The following is a 25031-nucleotide window of genomic DNA, read 5'->3' on the forward strand; positions in this document are numbered from 1 at the left end:
CATGCAGTTTTCACACTCACAACAGCAGTGCTTCCTGAGACACAAGTCACTTTAAAGCTTTCAGTTCCCAGAGGGTTTCACATAAACTACTAGCACACCCCACTATTTAAAACCTGCCTCCCTTCAACTTCTAACCTGCTTTCCCCTTAAAGATTTGCCAACATCATAATGAAGCACAATTCACCAGTGATTAGCATGAGATCCTATATCCACCCTCTGCTTTTTAGTACAGCATGGTTTAACAGTTAACTCTACTTACCTGAACTGTAGGGACATCTTCAAATGCCTTAATGAAGTCTTCTTCATCCACAGCACCTGCCCCCTCTTTGGCTGCTGACACACAAATGAAACAGCCTTTTCAATCTTGTTATCAACAAGAGAATCAATTAAGAAACCACCAGCTATCAAGGCACTTAATCAGGAGAAAGTTCACCACCCATGCAGCCTGGGAGTGCTGCAGATGTAATGAAAGCCAAGAGGCAGGGAAATTCAGTGCCAGGCACTGGTGAGGCATTCATGGCATCCTACAACTCACAGGCACACAGAGCACATTAGGGAAGTCATTACAGTAGTCACTCAACAGTTAGGGGACACAGTCTGAAAGATGAAAGGGAATACTTACTTTAATTATATGGGAGACTTTATTTTAAAGGATTTAATCCCATCTATAATAGATGAAGGTGGAGATCTGACAGGTGCACAAACAGGCGAACGATAAGGAAGATAAACAGTCTCTGGAATACTAATCAGATTAGAGACTGCCTGATATAGGGAACTTTCTCCCTTTCCCTAGGACACATATAAAATTAGAGCTACATGTAAAATAATTGCTAACATTCAGAATGACTGATCAGTATCCTTTTTTGCACCTTCATTACCAGAAATGCCCAAAGGTCTTAAAAGAAAGCCAGTGTGTCAGGTTTAGACTGCATGGGCTGAAGTGTGCCTATATAGTTTATGTAGCTATAAGCAGCCCCAGTTCAGATAGAGTTGAAACTACAAAGAAAAAAATCTACACACTGGAGCACCAACATGATTTACTCACAACCCTCAGTGCACAACCACACAGGTGCAACCTCTCACAAAATGCAAAACAAATTATGGGGATGTGGGGATTACTTGGAGATTCATCCTACCAGACTGGTTGTGGCATGCAGAGAACACAGACATAATGACTGCATAAGGAAAAATTTGACACTGGATTCTGGGGGCCAGTCTGGAAGTGCTTGCAAGAAGCTCAGTATAAACACTGTAAATACTTCACAGGCACATCAATTTATACAGGCTATTGGCTTACTTGAAGACTTGGAGCCCAGAGGTGCAGAGCCAAGTCTGCGGGTGGTGCCCATCCCAACTCTGCGTGAGTTTGCAGGGGCCTTTGAAGATGTAGAGGAGCTGGCTGAGGAAGGTCTGTTCCCATCCACGGAGTCTTCATCATCAAAAATTTTATCTGCCAAAAAAACCACACTCAGCTGTAAGACCAATGAAGCAAAGAGATGTCCCAAGGAACATGCCTGTGTTATGGCAAACATGCTACATTTTCCAGCCTGCTCTGCCAGCTCCCATCTCAGCAGCGTCCTCACGCTAAAATCCAGTTAGTCATGGAATGCCACCAGCTCACTGAACCCAATCCTTCACTGCTGCAGCCACTATGTTATAAACCATTCAATGAATGCATTCAGATGACAAGAATGAACTTCAAATCTACAGCAAAAAGATGCAAGCCCCAGAAAATACTTGGGGTGTTGACAGTCTGCAGCTCTCACATTTGTGTCTCCAAGAGCTCTTTTGACACAGACTGTAGTGAAACTAAGACCACAAGCAAATCCAAGATCCAGCAGCAACTGTCTGCATCAGACCAAGGATAAACAGTCACCCAGGAAAGTTCACATGGCAACACCCATGTTGTTGATGAACCACAGACCATTAATCACAGACCCATCTGGAGCTACAAATCCCCTTTAACTCTTTAACACCAGAGACTCCTTACAAGGAAATACAAAAAGTTTCCTCAAATTCATAAAAACATCATTATAAGGTGCATTAAACCCTATAGAGCATTCTGTGTACATCCAACTTCAGCCTCTACCACCAAACATGATCATAAATTAACTAAAAATTAATTACAGCTGCTTTGATTCTCAGTCAAGGTTACTTCAATTCCAAAGGACTGCTTATATTGCAGTTTTACACAGATTAGCTAATTCACTTGAAAAAACAGCCTTAGGTTGAAAGGTGACAAAGCAGTTGGGCAGCTGATATAGATGGAACACGTAATTATTGAGGCCAGAAAGCCAGCTCAGCCCCCATCACTCAGCTTCTCCACAGGAACACTTCATTGAAGATTTGAGATCAGCTTCATGCCCATCCCTCTCCAGCAGCCCAAGGTACACACTCACTCTCCACCAGATTAGGAACATTTCCTTCACAATTTGCACTTGGCAAAAAGTCAAGCAGGTGCTTTAATCCATCCCTGCCCAGAAAAGCATCTGGGAACTTCTAGTAACAAATACAGGCTCCTAGTGAGACACTAATGAGTGAAATTTAATACAGGCTGAGCTTTCTGAAAGTAAGAAAATAACTTGATAACAGTACAGGCATAGTCTTGGGGAGGCAAAAGAACAGGAACAAAAGCCTGTTTTGTTCTCAACTCAACCACCTTCAGTTTTCTCTGCCCTAAGTGGCACTGGCTTATTAGCAGCTGGACACAGGAGAACTATCACAGATCATCTAAAAACCTACACACCCCATTTCTGATGTGCAGCAGTGCACATGATGCCATACACCAATCACAACTCAATATTGGCATAGCAGGTACACAAAAGCATCCAAAAAGTGAAAACAGGTGGACAAGGACATCTCTTCATTTTGATGTTTAAGATGTCTTGAAATATGGGAAAGGGCTAGGGGAAAAAAACAACTCTAAAGGAAAGGGGTAAAATAATAACTGGTGTTCTATTCCTATTATTGTACTGTTGTTCAGGAAAAAGTGAACAAGGCAAAAGTGAAAAGAACTTAGATAAATTTCAGGTCACACAGATGAAGAGAATATAAACCACAATTAGGATGTGGACTGTCTCTTTAACACGGTGCCTGAAGGCAGCCATGGAGACCATGCTATCTCCCTATTGACACCAGTCTTGTTCTGACAAATGTAATTCAAAACTAATTTGAAAAGAGCTTAGGGAACAATCATGAAAATGATTAAAGGATTAGAAAATATGTTTTTAATTCAATTAAATGAAAATTCTCTGCAAGAGATTGTTTAGTCTAGCCAGATTCCTAATAAGTTGCTTGATTATGTTCTGTGTTAACACAGCTACTGAAGATTTATTAACACAGTTTTCCAATGTGATTTAATAATATTGTTTCTCACCTAATAGAAAAACATACAACAAGGTAACTGGCAGAGGTTAAAAACAAATTAAATTCTGAGTTGCCTTTTTTCCCTCTCTTCCCCCTGCTCCCCCCTCCATTTTTTTCAATAATCACAGGGCTGACCCTCTGTGAGGTTAGGAGGTGCATCACCCAGTGAATTCTACCATAGGCAGTTCTTAAAAAAGCAAAACTGAATTTTTTTCCCCCCAAAGGACACAGTCTAGTTCAAACAGGAATTATTTCAAAAACACTACTTGGTGTGAGTTGCACCAAGGTCAGAGCAGATCAAAATAGGCTTTAAAATGTGTAATCTCTGAAGCCTCTAGGACAAGGTTTAAGTGATTCAGAAAGACTTGGACAGCCATTCAATCCAAAAACTTCAAGCAAAACTTGTTCCAGGTAAAATTATTTCAAAAGCTCCTGTATAAATATTTAGCAAACTATCATTTGACATGTGTGTATTAACAGCCAGGAGCAAGTTGGTCATATTCGAAACAAAAGGTACTTTTAGTGGTTCATAGCCTCTTTCATCAGGTAATAAAATTCTCCATCAGCTGCATTTCAGACTATCTGGATGCAGCCTTAGTTAACTCACTTCCTCTTCTATATGCATTTTTAAAGCCTCAGCCCACTGAAGGGAGAAGAGGGTGTGGTTTCCTATTTCATATAATAAATCAAAACTAAAAAAAATCCAGATATTAAAAGCATTGCACTCCTGTAGTATTTTAGCAACTAAATAGACTATAATTTCTTTCTAAAACAGGCTTTTCTGAGCATTAGCAAAAAACACAACACTCCAAAAATCAAACCAGCCCACCCACAGTTCTGGGGATGACTGGATTACAATCGCATCTTCCTGCTCGTTAAGTCTGCAAACTAAGCATTACATATTTATCAAACCAGAAAACCCCTTCAATAACCCAACAGCATTTTCTCATCTGAGCAGTGCAGAATGACAGCACCACGTTCAGAACTGCACATCAAGTCCGCCAGCAGCACGTGTGCAGAACAGAAAGAGAAACAAAGAACAGAAAGGAACCTGGACACAGGAGTACAGAAAAGAACAGAAAACCAAGCTACTATACATTATTGTTACAAAACCCTTTTTTTTCTTTGCCACCCATTGATTCCTGATCATAATAATAATTTGAACCAGGATCATATTTTTCATCATATCTGCAAATGGCAAATTCAGCACGGGTGTAACTCTCAGGACACCAGCTGAGGTGCACTGAAGCAGAATCGGTGCCCCACTCTAACATTAAATTACCATTGACATTCTCCCATCACAAGACACCCCAGTGCTCTTTTATAAGGACCTTACAGTACTCTCTGTCAAAGACATGCCCTTATAAAAGAGGCCTTTGTCTGCTCGCCACTCTGCTGTCTCAGAGACAGAGAGAAGACAATCTGCTTTACGTTTTTCAATTCCTTTACATTATTTAAGAAGAAGAGAAAATTGCTTACAAGTACATATCCTTCTGCAAATAAGCTTCCTCAACATTCCTTCATATTTTCCATAGCGTGCCCAGATGTAAGAGTGCTTCACGGAGCGCCGCGGCTTTCAGTCCACAACATAATCAATCCTTGCCCCTCGGATTCATTAAGCATGCTGTCTTCACACGTGGATTTAAACAGCCATGGCCTCTGTCCTCTCTCTCTACGGCTGCAGATCTGCGCAATTCTTCTTAGCAACACCCATTTCAGCCCAGGAAACTTGGGTTTACTTCTAGGGAGGAAATTCCCTACTAGCGAGGGGAAGCCAGGACAAATAATCCAGGATGAAGATGAGCTGAGTGTGCCTGGCTCGGTTGCCTTGCACTAGGAGCCAGCCTGACTTTATCCCCTGGGAAGCGCTAACAGGAGCATCTCAACAGCTGTCATCATTTGTCCATGACGAATAAATTTAGTCATTATTCATTTTAAAACGTAACCCCTTCAGGTCTGGGCAAGGTGAAAAGTGGGGACAAGAAGCTGCTACTCAGGAACCATGGTAAACAAGGGCCAGCACTTCCCTTGCCTGTACCACCAGCCTGGGACCTTTTAAAGCAGAGCCTCCAATGTCCTTTCCAATGAAAAAAGATGTTTTCTGGCTTTAAAAAATTTTAGGATGTCAGATTCAAATCTTTTAGTTATTTGTTTGTAAGCTTTAGAGAAGACAGATACTCTGTAGTGATGACAGACTGGGAAGAGAGCTTTCCATCATATCTGTTCCTCACAAAGATAGCCTACTATGGTCTTCAGATTCTACTCTGTAAAGGACTAAACTTGTCCTGGGCCCACTGTGCCCACTCATCATCTGTTCCATTTCCAAGCAACAGAGCAGCTGAAACAGGCAGGATGGGTACCTCTTGCATGAATCACCTGCAACACTCTCAGAAGAATCCCTCTTTTGGGTGCAGATGGAAGTGGACAATACCAGAGGAACCTGCCTCCCACCATTCCTATGGCATGCTCCACCAGGAGCAGACAGGTAGCTGCTAAAGCTGACAAACATTACAGCACTTCCAGATTCCATGCTCAATCCCCACTAGGTGGACAAAGCCCAGCGCCCTGAAGATCTGAGAGCCCTTTACAAGCCAAGAACACATACCAGCAGAACTACCAATGCCAAAGGAAACAGGGTGTGTTCCTCTTTAATCCTTTCTGCCAGTCACAAGTCCATGAGCACTGGACCATATTTTTGAGACAGACACCCCTTTGACATCTCAGCTCATGCCCTCCCCCCAGGGCAGCATCTGGCACCCCCATCTCCAGCTGTGACTTCTGTTGTCACCCTCTGTTGGGTGTCCAAGCGAGACAGCTTCAGCTGAGGTTAGAAGCCTTTTCCCATTAGCACGCATGAAATCCAGGCATGGGTTAGCTGCAAGGCTGTCCGACTCCAACACAGGTGTTGTAGAGGTTTCTCCATGAAAATGAGTTATAAACCCACTAAAGATAAAGAGACATGCATATGGTCCTCAGCAGGATTAAGTGTTTTAAAACAAAGGAGTGGCAGCTACAGGCAGAAGTCCATGGGCACAGCACATCATTAAGGTTTCCTGCTTGGCCATCTCCCAGTGTCCCAGCTGCTCTCCCTGGCCCCAGACACAGCTCCTCCTTCCCACTCTCCACACCAGGCAGTGTTTTGCACCTAAAAAGCCACCCACTTGGCCTCAGTGACCCTGGTCAGTCCTGCCAATGCCACCTGCCCCTCTCTCTCCCATCATATCCAGTTATCCCAGCTTGACCCAGTCACCAGCTCCAGTCCCAGCCCACCCCTGCTGCTGCCTTCTGGCACCATGTGCTGAACCACCTCATCTCCTTCACAACTGGCTTTGAAGTGGAGTCCCAAAAACCTGACTTCAGCATGAACTGCTCCAGGGGCTGAACAATGATAAGGACATGCATATCACCCAGTACCTTGGCTTTTTTTCTCTTATCTCACATATATCACCCTATTTAAACTACAATCCACATTATTATGGGTGGGAGTTTTTCTGAATAAGGTTTCAACAATGCAAGTCTAGTCAATGTATTTATGGCAATAATATATACAATAAACAACACAGCTGCCATCAGCCACAGGTAAGGTGGTGCTTAGAGACTCAGGCCAAGAATGTCAGGCGAGGCAGGTGCAAAATGCTTTTTGCTTTAATAATTCTTAAACACCACATGCTTTTTATTAATCCCAAATGCTTCCATTTTCCCTCCTTAGCAAGGAAAGCCATCATCTTGTTTGCTGCCTCATTCTGTCTAATCACTACCTAATGAATCTAATAGGTCTTCAACTTTCTTATCACAAAGGAAATGAAAAATCCTCAAAGAAGTAGCACCTGGAATTGTCTTCTGCTCCAAATACATTGTATTTACATATGCTATTGTTCTAATACACAGACTGCTTAGACCCAAGCACCCAACGACAGCAATTTCACAGTATTCATGCCTGCCATCCCTCTGTAAGCAGAAGAACATTTAGGCATAGAAATAATTTAAAAAGCACATTCCTGTCTAGTGAGGAACCCTATATTTATTAAACCCATATCAGTATGATAAAATTGACTTTACCAAACTGGTATGAGGAAATTGTTGCACACGTTGACCTGACCACATCCAACCCCAGACTAGGCAGACACAAATATGGAAAGTAAATTCCAACTTCCATCTCCAAGAATAAGCAACAGCCCAGCAACATCCAAAATCTGCTCTCAGGGACTGGCCTGGTAAGTCAAACAAAATCATCCTTCAGAAGACTGATCTGAAATCATGCAACTTATGATGATATAAGTTACTTTTCTGAGGGACATTAAAATTTTCAATCCTGGAATTAGATGACTCCAATTTAAGATGTAGCCATGATGGATGGCTGCGGGCATGGTTGAGAACAAGAGTTTTAAAGACTTGAAAACAAGAGACAAATTAAAAGGATGTAATGAGCCTGTTTACTTCAAAACAGAACTTTTTTTTAACCATAATGTTGACAGTATTAATGCCATCTTGTCAACAAGTCACAGCATGCCCTCTCTAATAGCATCTATGAGCACTAGCACAACTAAGAGCACAGGAAACAAAACTTTTAAGAAACTTCTGTTCATGAAACACACATGGAAATGGGAGTTTTTAAGAGTTAGTGAAACTGTCACTTAGCCAGTTTTCAGCCACATGAAAATCTCCATTAGCTTTAAGCAGATTTAGGAAAGAGGTGGTACAAATGTTTCACTCTTATCATCTTAATTAAATATCAATAGCAGACAACATAATATCTATGATACTGAGTGAAAGAACACCAGCTCAAATAACCAAAATAATTCACAAAAGCATCAAATATTGAAATAAATTCATTAAGAGCTAGGATTTATAAGTTTCACCAATTACTTTACTACAGTTCATACAGACACCTAAAGAAGAATCAAACACCCATGTGTGAGGAGCTGCACAGACACAGCCTTTACCCCATAATGATTTTTAAAAATTAAGTAACCGAGAGACAGACACGTACATAAGGCAAAATCAAAGTGGAGAAGAGACAGAGATAAGGATTTACTTTCCTCAAAGTAATCCTTGGAAATACAATATTCCCACAGTGCTTTTTCCAGCCAGCCACACAGCCTTCCCCCAGACCTCAAGAGCACCAGGAAATCCACAGCGCATACCTTGGAAAAACACACCCACCCCAAAAGCCCACACATTTACATAAAGTTTCAATTTAAAGAGCAAAAGGAGCTTCTCCCTGCCCTGCTCTCACCCCTGTGGTTTCCCAGAGGTTGGTCATTATGCCTTGTGGGGCATCCACCCTCCATTCCCTGCCAGGCTGTCCACACAGTCCCCAGCCTTCACGAACACCCCAGCTACTTCAGAGCCTCTAACACACTCCACACCAGGGTGTAACTGCTGTGGCTTTCCCTGCTGACTATGCTTGGGGGTGCTGCCCCACTTCTGTTCTGGACCCTTGAAAATACCCTTTAATTGCATTGCCTTATTACTCCCTCCTCACTGTGCTCTCATTAGCATAATCTTCAGAGATGAAAGAGACAAAGTGGGTCCCTGGGCCCTAGAGATACCAATCAATGAGAGACTGTGGATGCAGGATGGCTCAGGGAGATCTTTTAGAGTCAGAAAACATCTTTTGACAGAACTACAGGAATGAGCCTTGTCACAGCATCCTGTCATACCCAAACTGCAGATTTCACTATTTCCCACTTTAATATTAATCCTCTGTGCTGCACTGCAGTGGCAATGTTAAGATTTTGCCTCAGCCTTACTGAAGTTTAATTATTTATGCAAATAATTATATAAAAGAAAGTTAATTCTTCTGCCTTCATTCACAAGACAGAAAAATTCCATTCTGCAGAGGCACAGGAACTCCCTCAGGCACCATTTCCATATGCACACATAACAGGGATGTGTCAGGTTAAAGAGCAATCAATGAACCTTCCCCTTCCTTGCTCTCACCTCCATCTCTGCATTTGCTGGAAAACTCACAGCAACAGCCTGGACTCCCTGTGTTTGCAGCAAGCCAACATCAGGATTCAGGCAGCAAAGGGCATCAGCATCACCCAGCTGCTGGTCACCCACACTACACCCAGCACCCCAGGCAACAGCCTCCTTTGCCAGGTCTGTGATCAGCTTTGCACAGCATTTGCTTTAAAAATTATATAAATGTAACTAAAAGGCCGAGCCTTTCAACAAGAGCAAGAAGTATTTGTTGTTATTGTAATGTGTGAGTAAACTGAGACACAGCTGAGGGACATTCTCAAGGGTGTGAAGACTCCAGGGCACTGCCAGAGCCTAGATTAAGCTCCATTCCTGAATAGTTTTTTGTACTGGTCCCTTTCTCTTCCTCTGACTAAAGATGCAAGGAGTGCCACAAATGTTTTCTTATTTTCCCAGTATTATCTTCAAAATTGCTCTATGCATATTCAAAAAAGGACATTTGCAAATGGCTTGGGAAAAGAAGAAATAACATCATATATTAGAATCAACATATTAGATATAAAAATTTTAATTTGGTTGTTCTTACAGGTTGCTTGAAGTTTAGCCACATCTAAAACTGAGTTCTCTGTATTTCCCAGGGTTGGCACTACAGGAAAACAGCAACCAAGATTAAACTAAGCTCCCAGGGAGACACCTGCTGGCAGCAGCCTGGGGCTTATTTGCCAAAACCTGAAGGAACAAGGAGATACCTGTGGAATCAATATGTGATATTTTGTCTTACCTGGACTGCCTATACCCTATGGAACTTAATTAGCAGGCATACCAACAATCTGAAGCCTTCCAATGGGCAATGTTTATCACCAGTGAATGGCAGGAGCCCCATGAGCAGACAGGGCAGGTGACTCCAGCCCCACAACCAGGTCCAGATTTCCAGCTATTTGCACCATCTGCTGCCATGACTTCACAGGGTGAGGCACTTCTCCAGCCTGCACTCCCCAGTTGGCACTCCCTGTACAGATCCTTCTGCCTCCTCGGGCAATAATGACCAGTGCAGCTCACCTCGATGCTGACTGCCCCAACACCATCATTGTCAACACAAGGAAACTGCAGTTTCTACTGTTAGCACTTATCACTTCTTGAGGGGATGCTCCTTCTCAACACACAGAACACTGAGGTGTAAAGTACTGACAAGGAGCACACAGAGCTGTTTTTGGAAGGAAAGAGCATCCTGACGTTTCTAGGACAAAGTGCTGTTACAAAAAAAAGGCAAAGGCATCTTATTGCCTCCAGTAACACAGAGCACATTGGGGGGACAGAAATGCTGCAGATCCCACTTCCAGCCACCACAGAACATCCTGTAAAGCCTGCTAATGCACCAAGTCCTGCAGGAGAAAGCTTTCTAGAGATAACTACAAGGAGATAAAAATGCCAAGCTGCAGCCTTGTTTCTTTTTGGGTTAATTCCCAGAGGATGGCTGGGTCGGTGAAGTTAAGCCAGTAAGCTGTGCTGGAGGGACCTGGGGAAGCTGCAGAACCAGCCCTTTCCAGTACCTTCATTTGTGTATATTTGCAATCACTAACAGGAACATGTTGTCCAGCACCTCCTGTGAGATGGTGGGGCATCTAAACTTTCCAGGCAGCCACCTCTGAGCCAAAACACAAAATAGATGCAGTTATCCCAGAACAATGAAGGAAAAAACAAGGCTGTCAGCCTACAGCCTGTACAGCCACAGAAAACAGGAGCCTTCTGTCCCAAGGCATTCTGTCTGGTTAAAGGCTAATGCAAGAATATGGGTACTGCACTGGCAAAAACTGTACAGTGTTACACACATCACACATCAGTGACTCCCATCCAGAATGCCTGGCCTAATGCATAATTAATGTACTTTAATTAGATGACCATTTAAAATACTGTCAAATGCTCAGTGGGCAATAATCATGAGATAAGAATGTCTTAGACTGAAGGCGGTTGAGACAAAGGAAAAACCATAGGGAAAACTATGGAACAACTCCCCAGCCTACATGCCTTTTGAGAAAGATTATCAACTAGTAAAACAGGCATGACCAGCCTGATAACCAGGAATTTCCACCATAAATAAATGCTCATCTTTATAAAGATGCATATTACTACAGACTGTGAAGACACATGTACAAGCAAAGCATACAGACAAGTTCTGTTTATTTAAGAATAATCCAAAGTTGAATTTTATGATCCAGGCTATGCTCTGTAACCAGAAATGGTTACCAAACAATGGTCTGAGGTGCCTCTGAGCTCCTGCCACAATGGCTACTAAGTTAAAGAGTTGGCTCTGTGATCTCCACTGCAGCTGTCAGCAAAGGAAAGGGATGGGGAGCCAGACTTGATGCTGGTGCTTCTCCGGAGTATTCAGCAGCACTGCCTGCCTGCCCCTCTCCTGATGCACTAAAAGGCACAAGTTTCTGCCTACTCCTAACTAATAAAAGCAGGACTTGGGAACATTCCTTTCTCCCCTCCACTTCAGTACAGCTCCCTGAGAGCAAGCAGAGCCTTTGAGAAGCTGCTTCAGCACCAGTACACCCGGCCAATGTTTGCAGCCCAGGCCAGCTTTTGCAATGTCTGCATGAACACATTCGACTGCAACCAGAGCTCAGAGCAGCAGCTCCTTAGAGCTGGGGAGAAATACCCATTCCCCACATCACACTCATTTTGGCTAACACTGGCAGAGGGAAGCAATGGTTTCCTGACAATCAAGCCCATTTGGTTCTTACCCCCAGAGTCTTAAAGAGAGTAAACACAGTAAATGAAAAGCTAGCATTTCACTTTTCTCAGGATCATTGTAGAAAAATCTTATTGTATTTATTATGATCACTCAAGACCAGTGACTCCAAAGGTAGTCACTGAAAATGTTTGGGGTTTTTTTTAAGATGCAAAAGCAGAAACTAGTAAGTAATATGAGACAGGTTTTACTTTAAGTGAAAAAAATGCTTGTTCAGTAATTTTTAGAATGCATGTTCACTGGCAATAATTAATAATACTACTCTACACAGATTTGTGTATGATCTAGATAGGATTAGTTCCACATTTTTGGCACAGTGGAAACAAAGGCCAAGTACACGAGGAAGCTGACTGCAGGTGGAGCAGGAAACTCAGAATTAGAGCACATGCCAGAAGATGTATAAGAATATCAGATTTCCTTTATTTAATCACCATCACATTAGGCTAAATTCTGCTTCCAGCTCTATACATTTGGGATGGAGGTGAATCCAAAAGTGTGCAGAACTTTGCAGGATTTTTTTAAAGTTGCTATTATCTCAGATTTTCTTCTGTATGGTTTCAAGTGAGCATAGAGAGTTTCAGTACATCAACTAGTAGCCTATTTGACAGATACTTCAGTACAGCATATGGTTTCCACATGGCTGGCTAACATAAACAATTCAGACTGATATTTAACCTTCAAATAAATATTTAAGCTTCAAATAAATATAAGCACAGTCTGAATGCCTGATTTACAAATTAAAAGCTCCAATTCCTGAGATACATCAATTTCTTGGGCCTTTTTCACCCATCCTTCAAAGCCTCAATTTAAGAAAACCATGGGCTTAAGGAAAAAAGTCACAGGAGAAAAGCACCAAAACCAAAAATGTGTCACAATTTATAAAATATTAAGAGTCAGCAGGGCTTCTGTTTTCCTGAAGCTTGTTTCATCTACTCCCCAACACCTTTATAACAAAAGGTAGATCTTTGCTCCTTCATCCACATTCCTCCCCATAAAGAATCATCATTAGGTACAGCAAATAGAGCAGTCATACTCAGAGGGAGAAAAGCAGACAAAAAGGTAGAGTGAAGACATTGCTGAAACTTTCCTTCCTTTTGTCATTAATTACTTCAGCCTACTAAATTTGGTATTCATATTTCAGAGCAACATGAAACTCCGAGCAAGCAGGGGAACTTTAATGTGCTACAAAGAAGAAAGCCTCTTTCTCAAAGTGCTTGCAATATAAATAATGCATAGCACAGATAAAAATAATTACTATTATTTGACTTTATTATTAGACTTTATAAAGAATAAGCACAAATATCCCCCTCCTTCTCTTTTAAAAGAAAAAGGGCAGTTAAAAAATGCAAGTAGTTGTGTCCTAATCAGTCTAAGATATTCCTGCCCAACCCATTTTTATTTGGCCTCAGTCAGTGCTACTGTTCACTTTCTCCCCATGGCTCAGCACCCTTTTTCAACCCTCCTCAGGTCCCTGCACCTAGGTAAAACTTAAGCCTGTCATCCAGCCATCCAACACCATCTGCCATGACTGAAAGTTGGACTTAATAATTGAGTCTGATCACAGCTGGTCATTTGACTTCTTTAGTAACCATGCTCTTTTCTTCCCACATACTATGTTCACAGTAGAAGACTTCCACAGCTGGTCTGTCCAAGAAGTAACAATGAAAGAAATCAGTTTTACCATATAAAGCCACCTACTGCATCACATAACAACATGTCAGGATCAAATAGGAAATTCAAATTGAAAAAATGTGTTTGGCAGACCAGTAAAATCTTGATTCATCTGATCTGAACTCTGCCAGTTTCTCTGCTGTATCTCCTGTACCACTCAACTCTAACTCTGAGACCATCTCACCCACACAAAGAACTAAACAAAGGGACTAAGGGCAGACTTGTTTTTGACCTTAATCTCTTAGTTTTAATCAAGTTCAAAACTTGGTAAGAGGTGGTGGAAGCTCTGAATAAACATTTACAAGCAAGCAGATTCCCTCTGGTTCAAGGGCAAAGTCTGTCAAGTGAAAAGGAAGGATGAGTTTGCCTCAGGACTCAGACGCACGATCAAATTATTGCTGCTTAACAAGTTATAAGACACCAGCTGAGCCAAAGTAGCAGCCCTTGAGATGCTATTAAACTATGGCAAGTGTAAGGTAATTTAATTTAACTTAGCCCTAAAGAAAGAAAATTAGGCCAAGCAGAATCATTCACATTTACCACAAAGAATACAAACACTAACCACAACCCAGCTGAACATCTTACTCTTGATCTGCTCATTAAACACTCCACAAAACAAATGCTGACCTAAACAGAATTGGAGACATTAAAAACCAAAAGGGTTCCCATGCAAAAGCTGGGAATGCTGATTGCAGAAAAAGCCTGGCACAGCCATTTTCACCACTACTGGGGAAAAAAAGAAGTCAAAATCACTCATCTTTCCTTAGCATTTCTCACAGGTGATTCTGCCAAGAGAAGCTGATGTGGAACAAGACTGAGACAAGGTGGTGAGCATGGCTGGTATTAAGTCTTTCCTCATTCAGAAAAGTTACTGAAATCATTATCATCACAGGATACCAAAACCCAACTGATTTCCATCTATACAGACTTCTGGTTTCAGACAGGCACATCTACTGCCTCCATGCAAGACTTAAAGAAGTCAACAAGGCAAAACTAAAAAGAAAACAACACTTTATTAATACAAAGAACTACTTTCTAAGCAGCATGAGAAATCTCTTTTCCCTAAGGCAAGTCTGGCTGGCACAGTGACTTTGTACATCTGTGACCCTGAAAGATCACTGCAATGATAATTCAAACAGACAAATTAGACAGCAGCTTCTTCCCTCTTGCACTGCTTTGTCTATGCTGTAGAGAGATATGTCCCTTCATATGTGACACTTGCACTTTCCTCCTAAACAGCAAGCTGTAAAGTGTAGTCCTTGTGAAGGCTCAGCCCCTAGAAGCAAGCTGTCCCCTTTTGTCCCCTTTTCAGCAGGCTGCTTATGATACAAACATAGAAGTCACCAGGAGAACCAGACTCCACTACACCGTGCTTCTGCTTTGCTACATTGTAAAGATGAGCATAAATACATGTTGAGATGAACAGTTCCTACTTTTATTTCAGTTCTAGGATATACAATTCACTCTAAAGCTTGAACTCAATAACCTGAAAACTAACGAGGATTTTTACTACTTGCCTGAAACACTGATTACCAAAATCTAGGTAACCAGGGCTTAGTACGGTATTTGATGTGCACTGCCTGAGTTAAAGTTTGGGGAGATGGAAATAGGCTCTGGAAATTACAGAGGAGAGGCAGAGATTAAATTTCTACAACACACCAGGAAGGACAGATAGCGAGCAGAGAAGGGAATAGAGAAATTCTTGTAAAACACGTATGACAGGAATTCACACACTGTGCTTTGTGAGCCATCCCAGGAACTGGTGCATATGCAACTTCTTACTTGTCAGATCAAATAATATCATGCTCAAAAAGCCAGAGGCAAGCATCCCTTTCAGTCCAGCAATTGAATTAAATACTTCCTAGTGACTGAAGCCATGATCCCTTATTACCCATTACTATAAAGTCACTCCCCACAGTTTGATGTCAAAATCAAATATTACTAAAACAGTATCAGCCCAAGAGATAATTTAAATGTCCAATTTTCCCACTAACAGTCAGTTCTTGGGTGGTATTTTTAAAGTTGCCAGACAAGCTCAAAGCCTGGCATAACAATCTAGGGTGATTCAAGGATGACCAATTCAGACCTTCCTCCTGTTCAAGCATGTTATGGCATGTACTGTAATGCAGGAAGACTTTTAGATCCACCTGCTCTCTGGGACTTAAAGGACAGAAACCCTTGTACTCAGGGGGTGTGGGAGAACAGACAGAAACAGAGATTAAATGGATTCATATCATTGTAATATCCTACCACTTAGGAATAGAAGAGAGCACATGGGCAACTAACTGCAAAACCAAATAGCACAACATCTGAGCATAAATCTTAATCAGGAGTAACAACAGAAACTAACAGATTGCTTTAATCCTAAAGAGGCTTCTTTCAAGGTTATTCAACAAAATAAAACAGGGATGAAGCCTGAGACATTTCTATTTTGCAAACTCTGCAACAGGTTCCCAGGTTGAGATAATGGTCTTCAAGCACTTACTGGGCCTTTTACAGTGCAACAGCACTGATGAAATCTTTCCCTGAACCCAGGTTTACAATAAGTGATGACTGGAAAGAAGAATTTGTTTTCTAAGTTTGCTCTGAAGATACTGATCCCAAGATAAGTATCTGTACCCACCAGGTCAGAGAGGTGGAAGAGCTGAGGGAAGGAAAGCTCTTTGAAGCACCTCTGAAATCAAAGTATGATGCATCCTCACATTTGCATGATTTCTCATATCCCCATTTTATTAAATCTTTATTTTTAGACCACTTTGTTGTCATCTTCCACTCACTTTGTTGTACAGGAGAAAAGGCATGACTCAGAGAAGAGGAGGTGCAGAAGAGCACCATTTCTCTTTCAAAAGAAGCAAAATGGATGACTTTTCTTTGTAAGGGTGAGGCCACCCAGCGAACCCCCTCCTGCCAGTCCTCACTCAAATTATGATCCTCTGTAATACATCTGTGTACTGAGTGACAAACAAAAAGTCCAAGTTCAAGGTTATTAAAGGTACTTTGTCTCTCATGGGTTGTAAGGTGTCCAGACACATCTAGAATTTACATTCCAGAGCAGGAACAAAAGAAAATACCACATGTCAAAGAATTCAAATCTCTTATTTTAAACGCATTTAATTTCAGACACAGGAATGGAGATAATTAAAAATATGGGACTAAGTTGTTAAAAATGAAATGTGTGTTAGAGAATAAAATCTAACAAGGGAAACAATGGTTCTTCCACATCATTCATTTCACAACAGCTTCCCACTCACATGTGCAAAGCAAAATACACTTATATTATATACAAGTAAAATGTATTTGGTGGTTTGTATTTATTAATTGTGTAGTAACATCAGGATTCCAGGTGACACCAAGACCTTCCTTCTACCAGCTGGAAGAGACTCTGAAACCTATATTCAAATGATAACAACTAGTCATAGACTTTATCTGAGAGTTTCCTTTCTGAACCTTCAATTTTGGGGCTTTCACAGTGACTCACAGGAGTGCAAATACATTTGTCCAAAAGCACACTTGAACCAGTTGTAAAAACTGAGAGCTACGACTCCCTATTTCTATTTATTCCTTCACCAAGTAAAAGGATCTTGACACTCAAGTAAATGATTTGGAAATTATAATACTGCTTAAGATCAACAGTCAGATTCCAGACTCTCATGCATTTGCTTTACATTTTCACAAATCAGAAGCAGGAGTGACCATGTGTTACACTCAGTGTAACCAAGTGTTAATACTCACTTTGACAGGCAGGATTACTATCTGTTGACACACTGAAAAATGCTCACAAACTCCATGACTGAAACACTATCAGGTATGGAAGTGGTAATACCACAGAGCAGGTGTGAAAGCAGAGGCAGATATGAGCACCAAATTAGCAGGTTTTTATAATTAGCAGGTGTTTCCAGGCATTGCTTAGACTATCCAAAGAACCAGTATGAAAATTTAAAAAAAATTTGCAAGAACAGCTGACTGTAACACAAAGAAAATAAAAAAGTGTGTCAGTAGTTGCACATCAGAAAATGTCAAGCAGACCAAGTTACAGAAGAAAAAGCCATATAAATCTTTCTCCATCCAATTCTTAGTAATTTTTAGCAGACTATATAGGCTGCTGCTGCCTTGTTGTTTAACACAAATAACAGGGAATGCTCATAGGGCACTGTCATCTGTCAGCAGCTGTTACTGAAAACCAAACATGGGGCAAGTGAGCAGTTCACAGCACTCTGCCTCCAGATGCAAACAAAATTCAGAAGAAATAGGAATAAAGTGTAGGGGAAAATAATGTCTTATCAAATCCTTAAACCCAAATTCTATGCTCAAATGTATATAAACCTTCAGCATTTCTGGAGAAGACGAGTATCAGTCATAGCTTGACCACTTCATTCCCTTCAGAAGAAGGAGTGCTGAAGGTCCTGTACACATGCAGATACTATAGAAGAGATTTCTGTCTAGGCATGATTATTCCTCAGACGTGGACAACTGCTTTACCAGGTATCAGTTTATTCAGACAGAAAAAATATTTGAGGCCTCCCAAAACATGAGAGCAGGATCAGCCTGGTTCATCTGAAGTTTCCACCATTAACCAGCTTGAGCCACCTGAATTGCTCACCTCCACTACACATCCCTTACCTTAATTTCAAGTAGCAAGAATTATTATTTTGTCCAGACTGGAACTGAATGGCTCAGTTACACAACAGCTCTTTACTATTTGTACTGTTGTGGGCTGCCTGCAGCAATCAGTGACCAGCAGCATCCTTTTTCACTGGATATAGTGCACATCCCATCAGCTCCCTAGATGCTGTCAGAAACTGAATCCATGCTTAGAAGCCACAAGCCAGCCAGGGAAGCAAGCTTTGGACCATTAGCCTGCATATTAACCACCACCCAGGGGCCTTTCAGGCCAGCTAAACTATGTCAGTTGAGCTAAAAAGATGAAATTACACTCACACTGCCCCTCTGGTGAGAGTCTCTTGGCATGATTTAGTCTGAAGAGTCTGTGAAGGGATGAGAACAACTTTGTCTCCTGGCACTATGGAGAGAAGAACCCCTAAGTGTCTTACAGAATTAATGCATGTCCTACATGAACTTCTCCATTCATGGCTGATTCATGTCCCATTCTCGTTTAGGCTCAAGAGGTAACAAGCATGGCTTCTTAACAACAAATGACTGAAAGGTCAGCAAGCATCTTGCTAGAATTAAAAAACCCATAAATGAATCACACCACAAACTAAAGATGGTGGCAAAACTTAGGAATTTCAACTTTCTAAATGAAAATTTCAAACTCAAAGCAATGACAACAAAACAGCCTTAGGCCTGTCCAAGTCCCACTCCTGCAAGCACACCACCATGCTGGCAAATCATCTGGTTCTCTTTAGCAACCATCTGTGCTTGCCTTCACTTAAAGAAGAATTAGCAAACAGAGGAACTGGCACATGAGAAGCACAGCACGTAACAGACAACTACAGATTCACTTTTAGTTTTGCACAGAGATTGAAAGCAAGTAAATTCAGGGTTTTTTAACTGGGAGGCAGGAATTTCAATGAAACCTTTACACAAGGATGCGCATAAGAAGTCAATGCTTCAATTAGCATAAACTCAAATTGTCTGCTTTGCCTCTTCACCCATGCAAAGCTTCAAGACTGTCCACTACATACTTCCTCCTCTTTACAGCTAGAGACTGAATTGATGAAGTCTTCACTGAAAAACAGAACCAAGAAGATGGGCTGGAGAAGTTCCAGTCCCTCCTTTTTAATAGTAATTTTGTGTTTAGTTTTTAAATATTTGAAACAGGTTCTTCTAATTCATCTAGAAAGCCTCTCCCACTGACACAAAGAACCACTGATAATTCCGGCTTGCAATAGAGGTGGATTTAAAGGTGATCTAGGTTAGTCATCTACATTACATTTAAACCAGGCTTACTTAACTTCCTTTTCCAAATATTACAAGGAAAGAAGGCAAAAAACCTTACTGAGATGAAGAAAAGGAATTCAAACATCCTGAGTTATAAGAAATATTTAGGCTGTCTACATAGGGAAGAGGAATACAGAGATCTGTCTGCGAAATAAAGCTTGCCATTACAAGTGAAGTTTCAGGAGACTCCTAATAATAGTATTTTGAAGAATGGCATGAAGATTAAATGGAACAAAATACAGCTCACCTACTAATTTGTAGCAAACTGCTCTTCACATAAACAGTTAGACTATATCCACATTTAAGTATCAAGTTTTAAATTCTTAATATTAAAATCAAAGAGTAATTTGCATCTTAATGCTTCACTGAAAATGCCCATGTGCAACTTGACAGTCACACTGATGACAGACCAATAAAATTTAAGTGAAGCATTATCACCCATTCTAGCATAACACCAAATCAGCAGAGGATGTGCATTAAAGGATACATGCTGCCATTTATAGAGGTGCCTCTGTTGTGGCTTGCAGCCTTTTCATGCTGACATCAGGCTGTGTTGCTAGCTGAGGTCACATTCTCTTCTGTCTTTAGCCCTGTTACCACTCGTGATAAACTGGAGAGCTGAATATCAGACACAATCTCAAATGGCAAACCTTGCCTTCAGCTCACTGACACATAGAGCTAGAAAGTACTGAGTAAAAAAAACACTGAATCAGTTTGAAGATCTTCCATAACTACTGCATCCTACAGGAGGAAAAATGAAATAATGGCATAATTTAGGTTAAAGGGACCTCTGAAGGTCAAGTGACTCAACCTCCTTTTTTAAAGCAGGGCTGACAAAGTTGTATTGCTCAAGAACACTTCCAGGCTAATTTTAAAAACCTCCACGGATGAAGATCCTCTGGGCAACTTCTTCCAGTGCTTCACGCACTATCTTCAAAGTGAAGGAAAATATCAACACATGGGAGAAAACCCCAAGCATAAGGCTGTCCTCTCAGTCCCTAAAGTATGTGGACTGCTGGAACTTGCATGAAACCAACTGAAAATCTCTTGATGAAAAAAACCCTACTTCTAATTCAGAGGTTTTCTGGAATTAGTGGTCTATGCATTATAGGTACAGGAAAGTCAAAATTCCAGCCCAAAATTTACAAGATGAGCTGCTCATCACAGCTTTTTACTGGCATTTATCCTGTGGGCAGTGTCACAGAAACCCCCTGCATGCCATGAGGGAGCAGAGATCACCTGCTTTCAAATACTGGTCAGACCATGGCTGGCCAAGGGTGCAGAGCACCATCAAACACAGTTCAGGTACATTCTCACCTCTAACAGGAACTATTTACTGCTTTTAGGGTATGGTAAGCATGGTGTTTCAGATGGCTCTGTGATGCAGCTTTCCTGGGAAGAAGCTGTGGAAAGGACCAAACATAACATGCTCCCACGGGAGGCCCTGAAGGGAACATTCTGCTGCAGCTGATGGAGCGCCTGGCCTGCTCTATACAAAACACACAGGACCTGGCACAGTCCAGCTCTGTCACAAAGCTCCAGGGCCCCAGTATTCTGTCACATCTCCCACACTTTCAGCAGAGTGAACAGAGCTCCTTATAATGTGCTGCTGCAAACAAGAAATAGTTAGGACAAAAATAGGGACAAGCCTGCTTTAGAGCCCATGAGAATAAATAGGCTTCAGGGAACGCCACGAAGGAAAGCAGCAAGCACAGAGCACAGTGTGCATACAAAGACCTACAATACAGAGGCTTTGGAGAAATCCCACTGCAGTGAGAAAAAATCCAGTGCACACATCAAAAAGAAAAGAAAAAAAAAAGACATCTAAGGAAAGCACTAGAGACAAGTATGGAGCTTCTTAAGGGGGAGGGAGCAGAGAATAAGTTTCAGCGTGCTGGTGCATAAATATTTTGCCTGTGGAAGCTTGGGATCAGATCTTATTTAAGTCTCCAGTGAAAAGGAGCGTGACTGTCCCTCCACATCACAGAAGCTCCATGTGATTAGAACCCTCTGCAGATTCAGCTCCTGCCCAGCACAGAGCTCAAACAGCAGGAGCTTAAATCGGAGCTGAAGTGCACTGGCAGAGCTGCAGCAGGGAGAAGTGTGCCCAGCCCTGCCTCTCCAGGGCTGCCTCTGGGATTGCCCCTGATTCCAGCAGGAGCTGGGGGGAGTTCAGGGGAAGAAACATAAATGATGGAGAACAGAGTTAGACCCATTCTTCATAAAGCTGCCCTAATTAGAAATGTCAGGCCTCATTATGAGCCAGCGCTCACTAGACAGGAGTCCCATTGCTGGGCAGAGACGTATGCGTGAGACATGCATTTCTTAAAGATGTACACATCCTTCCTCTACCCACACCACAGCCAAGGGAACAGCCTCACTGCATGGGGGTGAAGGCAGCACCATGCTGCCAACTGCATAAACACTAGCAGCAGCAGTGCCAACACTGTTTCATACCTGAAACTCCTATCTCCCCCTTCCCTGTGGAAGGCTAGGAGCACTCATGCCTAGAATACTCATAACAAGGCTTTTTATAACACAGTGTACCAGAAATTTACATAGGGGACTGTTCATCTCCCATGGAAATAATTAGAAAGAGTCCATTGGTGTCAAAGGGAGCAGATCTGGAGTAAAAAAACAGTGTAAATTTCTCTCTTCTACCTCTGCATTCAAGCATTCATTTCCAAAGAAGCCCAGATATGTCTCATATTCTTTAGACATAAGCAACTGCACCTCATACCAGACACATCTATGTCAAGCATCTAAAGGATTTTGTTGTGCACTGACAAGCTCTGAAAGAAGGCAGGTTAGGTGTGTCACAGGAAAGGGAACAGCTCTGGAAATATGGCTGCTATAGGTTTTGCAATTCTTGAAAAAAGCAGTTCAGGTGACACTTCATAGTGAATGAAGGTATTTCTCTCTTCCTCTGTAGTGCATTGTTTATAAATTTTGATAAAATTCACCTGGCTTGAATCTGAAGGCCACCTGCAAAGCAGCAGCCATCAGCTGCTTTCCTCATGAAGATTTGTCTGCAGTGAGATCCCTGCAGGCTACACGTGGGGTGTAAACCTAGCCAGGATTATTCAGGGCTGTCTGCAGCTTTGGGGCTTCAGGGGAATAAACAAAAAAAGATACTCAAACTGCTTAGCACAATGCAACAAAAGGATTCTTTTGACAGAGCAGCAGGGCAGAATTAATTCCTTCAGCAGGCAGAAGAAACCCAGTCATTATGCAGTATTTGCTGTCTTAATACTACAAAAATAGGATGCATTTATTATTATTGCTCAGTTTTGTTCTATTTCACATCACTGTATTTGAGCTACAAACAAAATACTTCAGCCAAACATAACAGAGGAGGAAGGCAGTGTATTGCCAGACCAGGGCCAAGTACAGACAATGCCTTCCCTGTACCTCCCCTCTGGAGTAACAAACCAGCACTTGTCCACTCCTGCATTTTGGAAAAAGCTCCTCTTCATGCCCCCCACTAACATGGCTTTAAGGGCAGGTCTTGTTCTACCACTGCATGTTAAAACTGGATATACCATCTGTATTAGTAAGTCTTCCTCAGAAATGGGCTCAGCAGTCTTATCTCATCCAGCCTAAGGTCAATGATCTGAAAAGGGAAAGTAACTAGGTACAAGAGGACTTTCAAGCTTCCAGGTATTGGGTCTCAGGTTCTTTAGAAATCAACCAGGTGCTCTTCAGTCTAGACTCTTTAATAAAACCTCACAGTTATGGCAGCTGCAGCTACTGTGGTTACAATACACAGGGACAGGGATGTTATTTGTTGCTGGTAGGAGAAATATGTTTCATGAACTTCTGCTGTCCATAAAAGCCTATCCTGTATTTCACCAATTACCACAGAGTGACTGCTGTCCTCAGAGGCTGCTAATTACAGCAGCTAAACCCAGTCCACTTGCTACATACTCAACCTGAAAATAAATCTCATCAAATAAATGAGAGCAGCAGCACAGAATTTATCAAAGTGCTCCACAAGAGGTGCAAGAAATTTCATCTCTTCCTCAAGCAGTCTTTGGCTACCATTGAGGCAGCTGATTAAGGACAGCAACTGAATTCTAACTGGGACAGTGATTCTATATAAAAACAGCCCAGAGCATTCATTTAGAAGTAGTTATTAGGAAACTACTCTCCAGCACCCAGCCAGCATACAGAAAGGAAAAAGAAAGACACCTACTCCTCCACCACTTTCTTGGAAACTGAACTATTTGTGAGCCTCAGGCAAGGACTTCTATGCCAAGAACAATTTTGTAATTATTGTCATAGGAGCAGAAAGCTTGTGATACCTTCACTTGTGCTCACAGAAGTACTCTACTATGTACCCCCAACAAGTGTTGAAGTCAGTGTGTGTGAAACACAAACACAACCCAAATAAACTTCACAAATCTGCACAGTGTACAACCATAGGATTGGTTGTACTCCCACCAGATTGCCCTTCAGTGTGCCAGTCTTCCTCTATGATATTTGAATAGCTTGTACTCCCATTGCTCAGAGAATTGCTGAGAATTAAAAGGCTGACTTAAAATCATTGCTATGTTGACAGTGATCAATATGTGTGTGCACAAGCATATGTATGAACCATCCTACTGATGAACTTGCCCCTGGAAGATTCTGTGTACCATAAACAAAGCTAAGTGATCAAAACCATAAGATTTAGCTAGTCCTTTCATGTAAAAATGTCACTGGAGTTATTAATGCTCCATCTTTGACTGCAAGCTCTTTCTGACAGAACAACTACGAAGGAGAGCCAGCTGGGAAAAACAGCACAGGAAAATACCACTAAACTGGTGCAAAGACTTTAAGGACCACTGCAAATTTAAGGCTTCGTTTTAGAGGTGAAACCAACCTGACACCAAAACAGGTGAAAGAATTTGAAAGAAAAGGTCATAGCAGAGAAATCAGCTATTAAGCATTCCTGAACTGTGATCACCTCCACAGCTGTACCAGATGTTACTTCAGTTTCCTTGGGAGGGAAGGGTGTAGGATTTTTTTCTAATTCCAATTCTTTATGAACACTGGACTATAAATTCATACTTGCCACGTGTTCTAAGTTGCATGTGTTTCCTGAGGCAGCCACGGAGTTTGCTCAGATACACATGGTACTTTACCAGTGGGGAAGAAGAGAACAGGCCCTGCATGAAGAAATTCATCTCCACATGTGCAGGACATTGATGCATTTAACTTCCATCAGTAATAATGGAACGGTGCACATTAATCTTTTACTCATGAAGCCCACACTAAACAGCAGCATCTCATCCTTTAACTGCCTACTCCTTCAGCCTGTATTTATGCATGTTTGTTAGTGATGCTGGTAGTAAAGTGGTTCTGCTTAATTACACCAAAGCTTTGCCAAAAGAACATTTGTGTGTTCATATAAAACCAATGGGCTTAGGGG

General features: G+C 41.7%; 1 protein-coding gene across 6 annotated transcripts in view; it reads right to left on the bottom strand.

Moving 5' to 3' along the window:
• The window catches only part of CLASP1 (cytoplasmic linker associated protein 1), a 155426-nt gene that overhangs the window by 85319 nt on the left and 45076 nt on the right, over nucleotides 1-25031 (bottom strand). For all 6 annotated transcript variants that reach the window (XM_066553544.1, XM_066553543.1, XM_066553542.1 and 3 more), the window contains exons 8-9: nucleotides 1298-1450; nucleotides 260-333 (exon numbers count right to left, since the gene is read on the bottom strand). In XM_066553544.1, coding sequence (XP_066409641.1) covers nucleotides 260-333; nucleotides 1298-1450 — 227 coding nt within the window. The remainder of the gene's footprint in view (nucleotides 1-259; nucleotides 334-1297; nucleotides 1451-25031) is intronic.

The sequence above is a fragment of the Molothrus aeneus genome, chromosome 7, assembly GCF_037042795.1.
Source record: "Molothrus aeneus isolate 106 chromosome 7, BPBGC_Maene_1.0, whole genome shotgun sequence".
In the NCBI taxonomy this organism is placed as follows: domain Eukaryota; kingdom Metazoa; phylum Chordata; class Aves; order Passeriformes; family Icteridae; genus Molothrus; species Molothrus aeneus.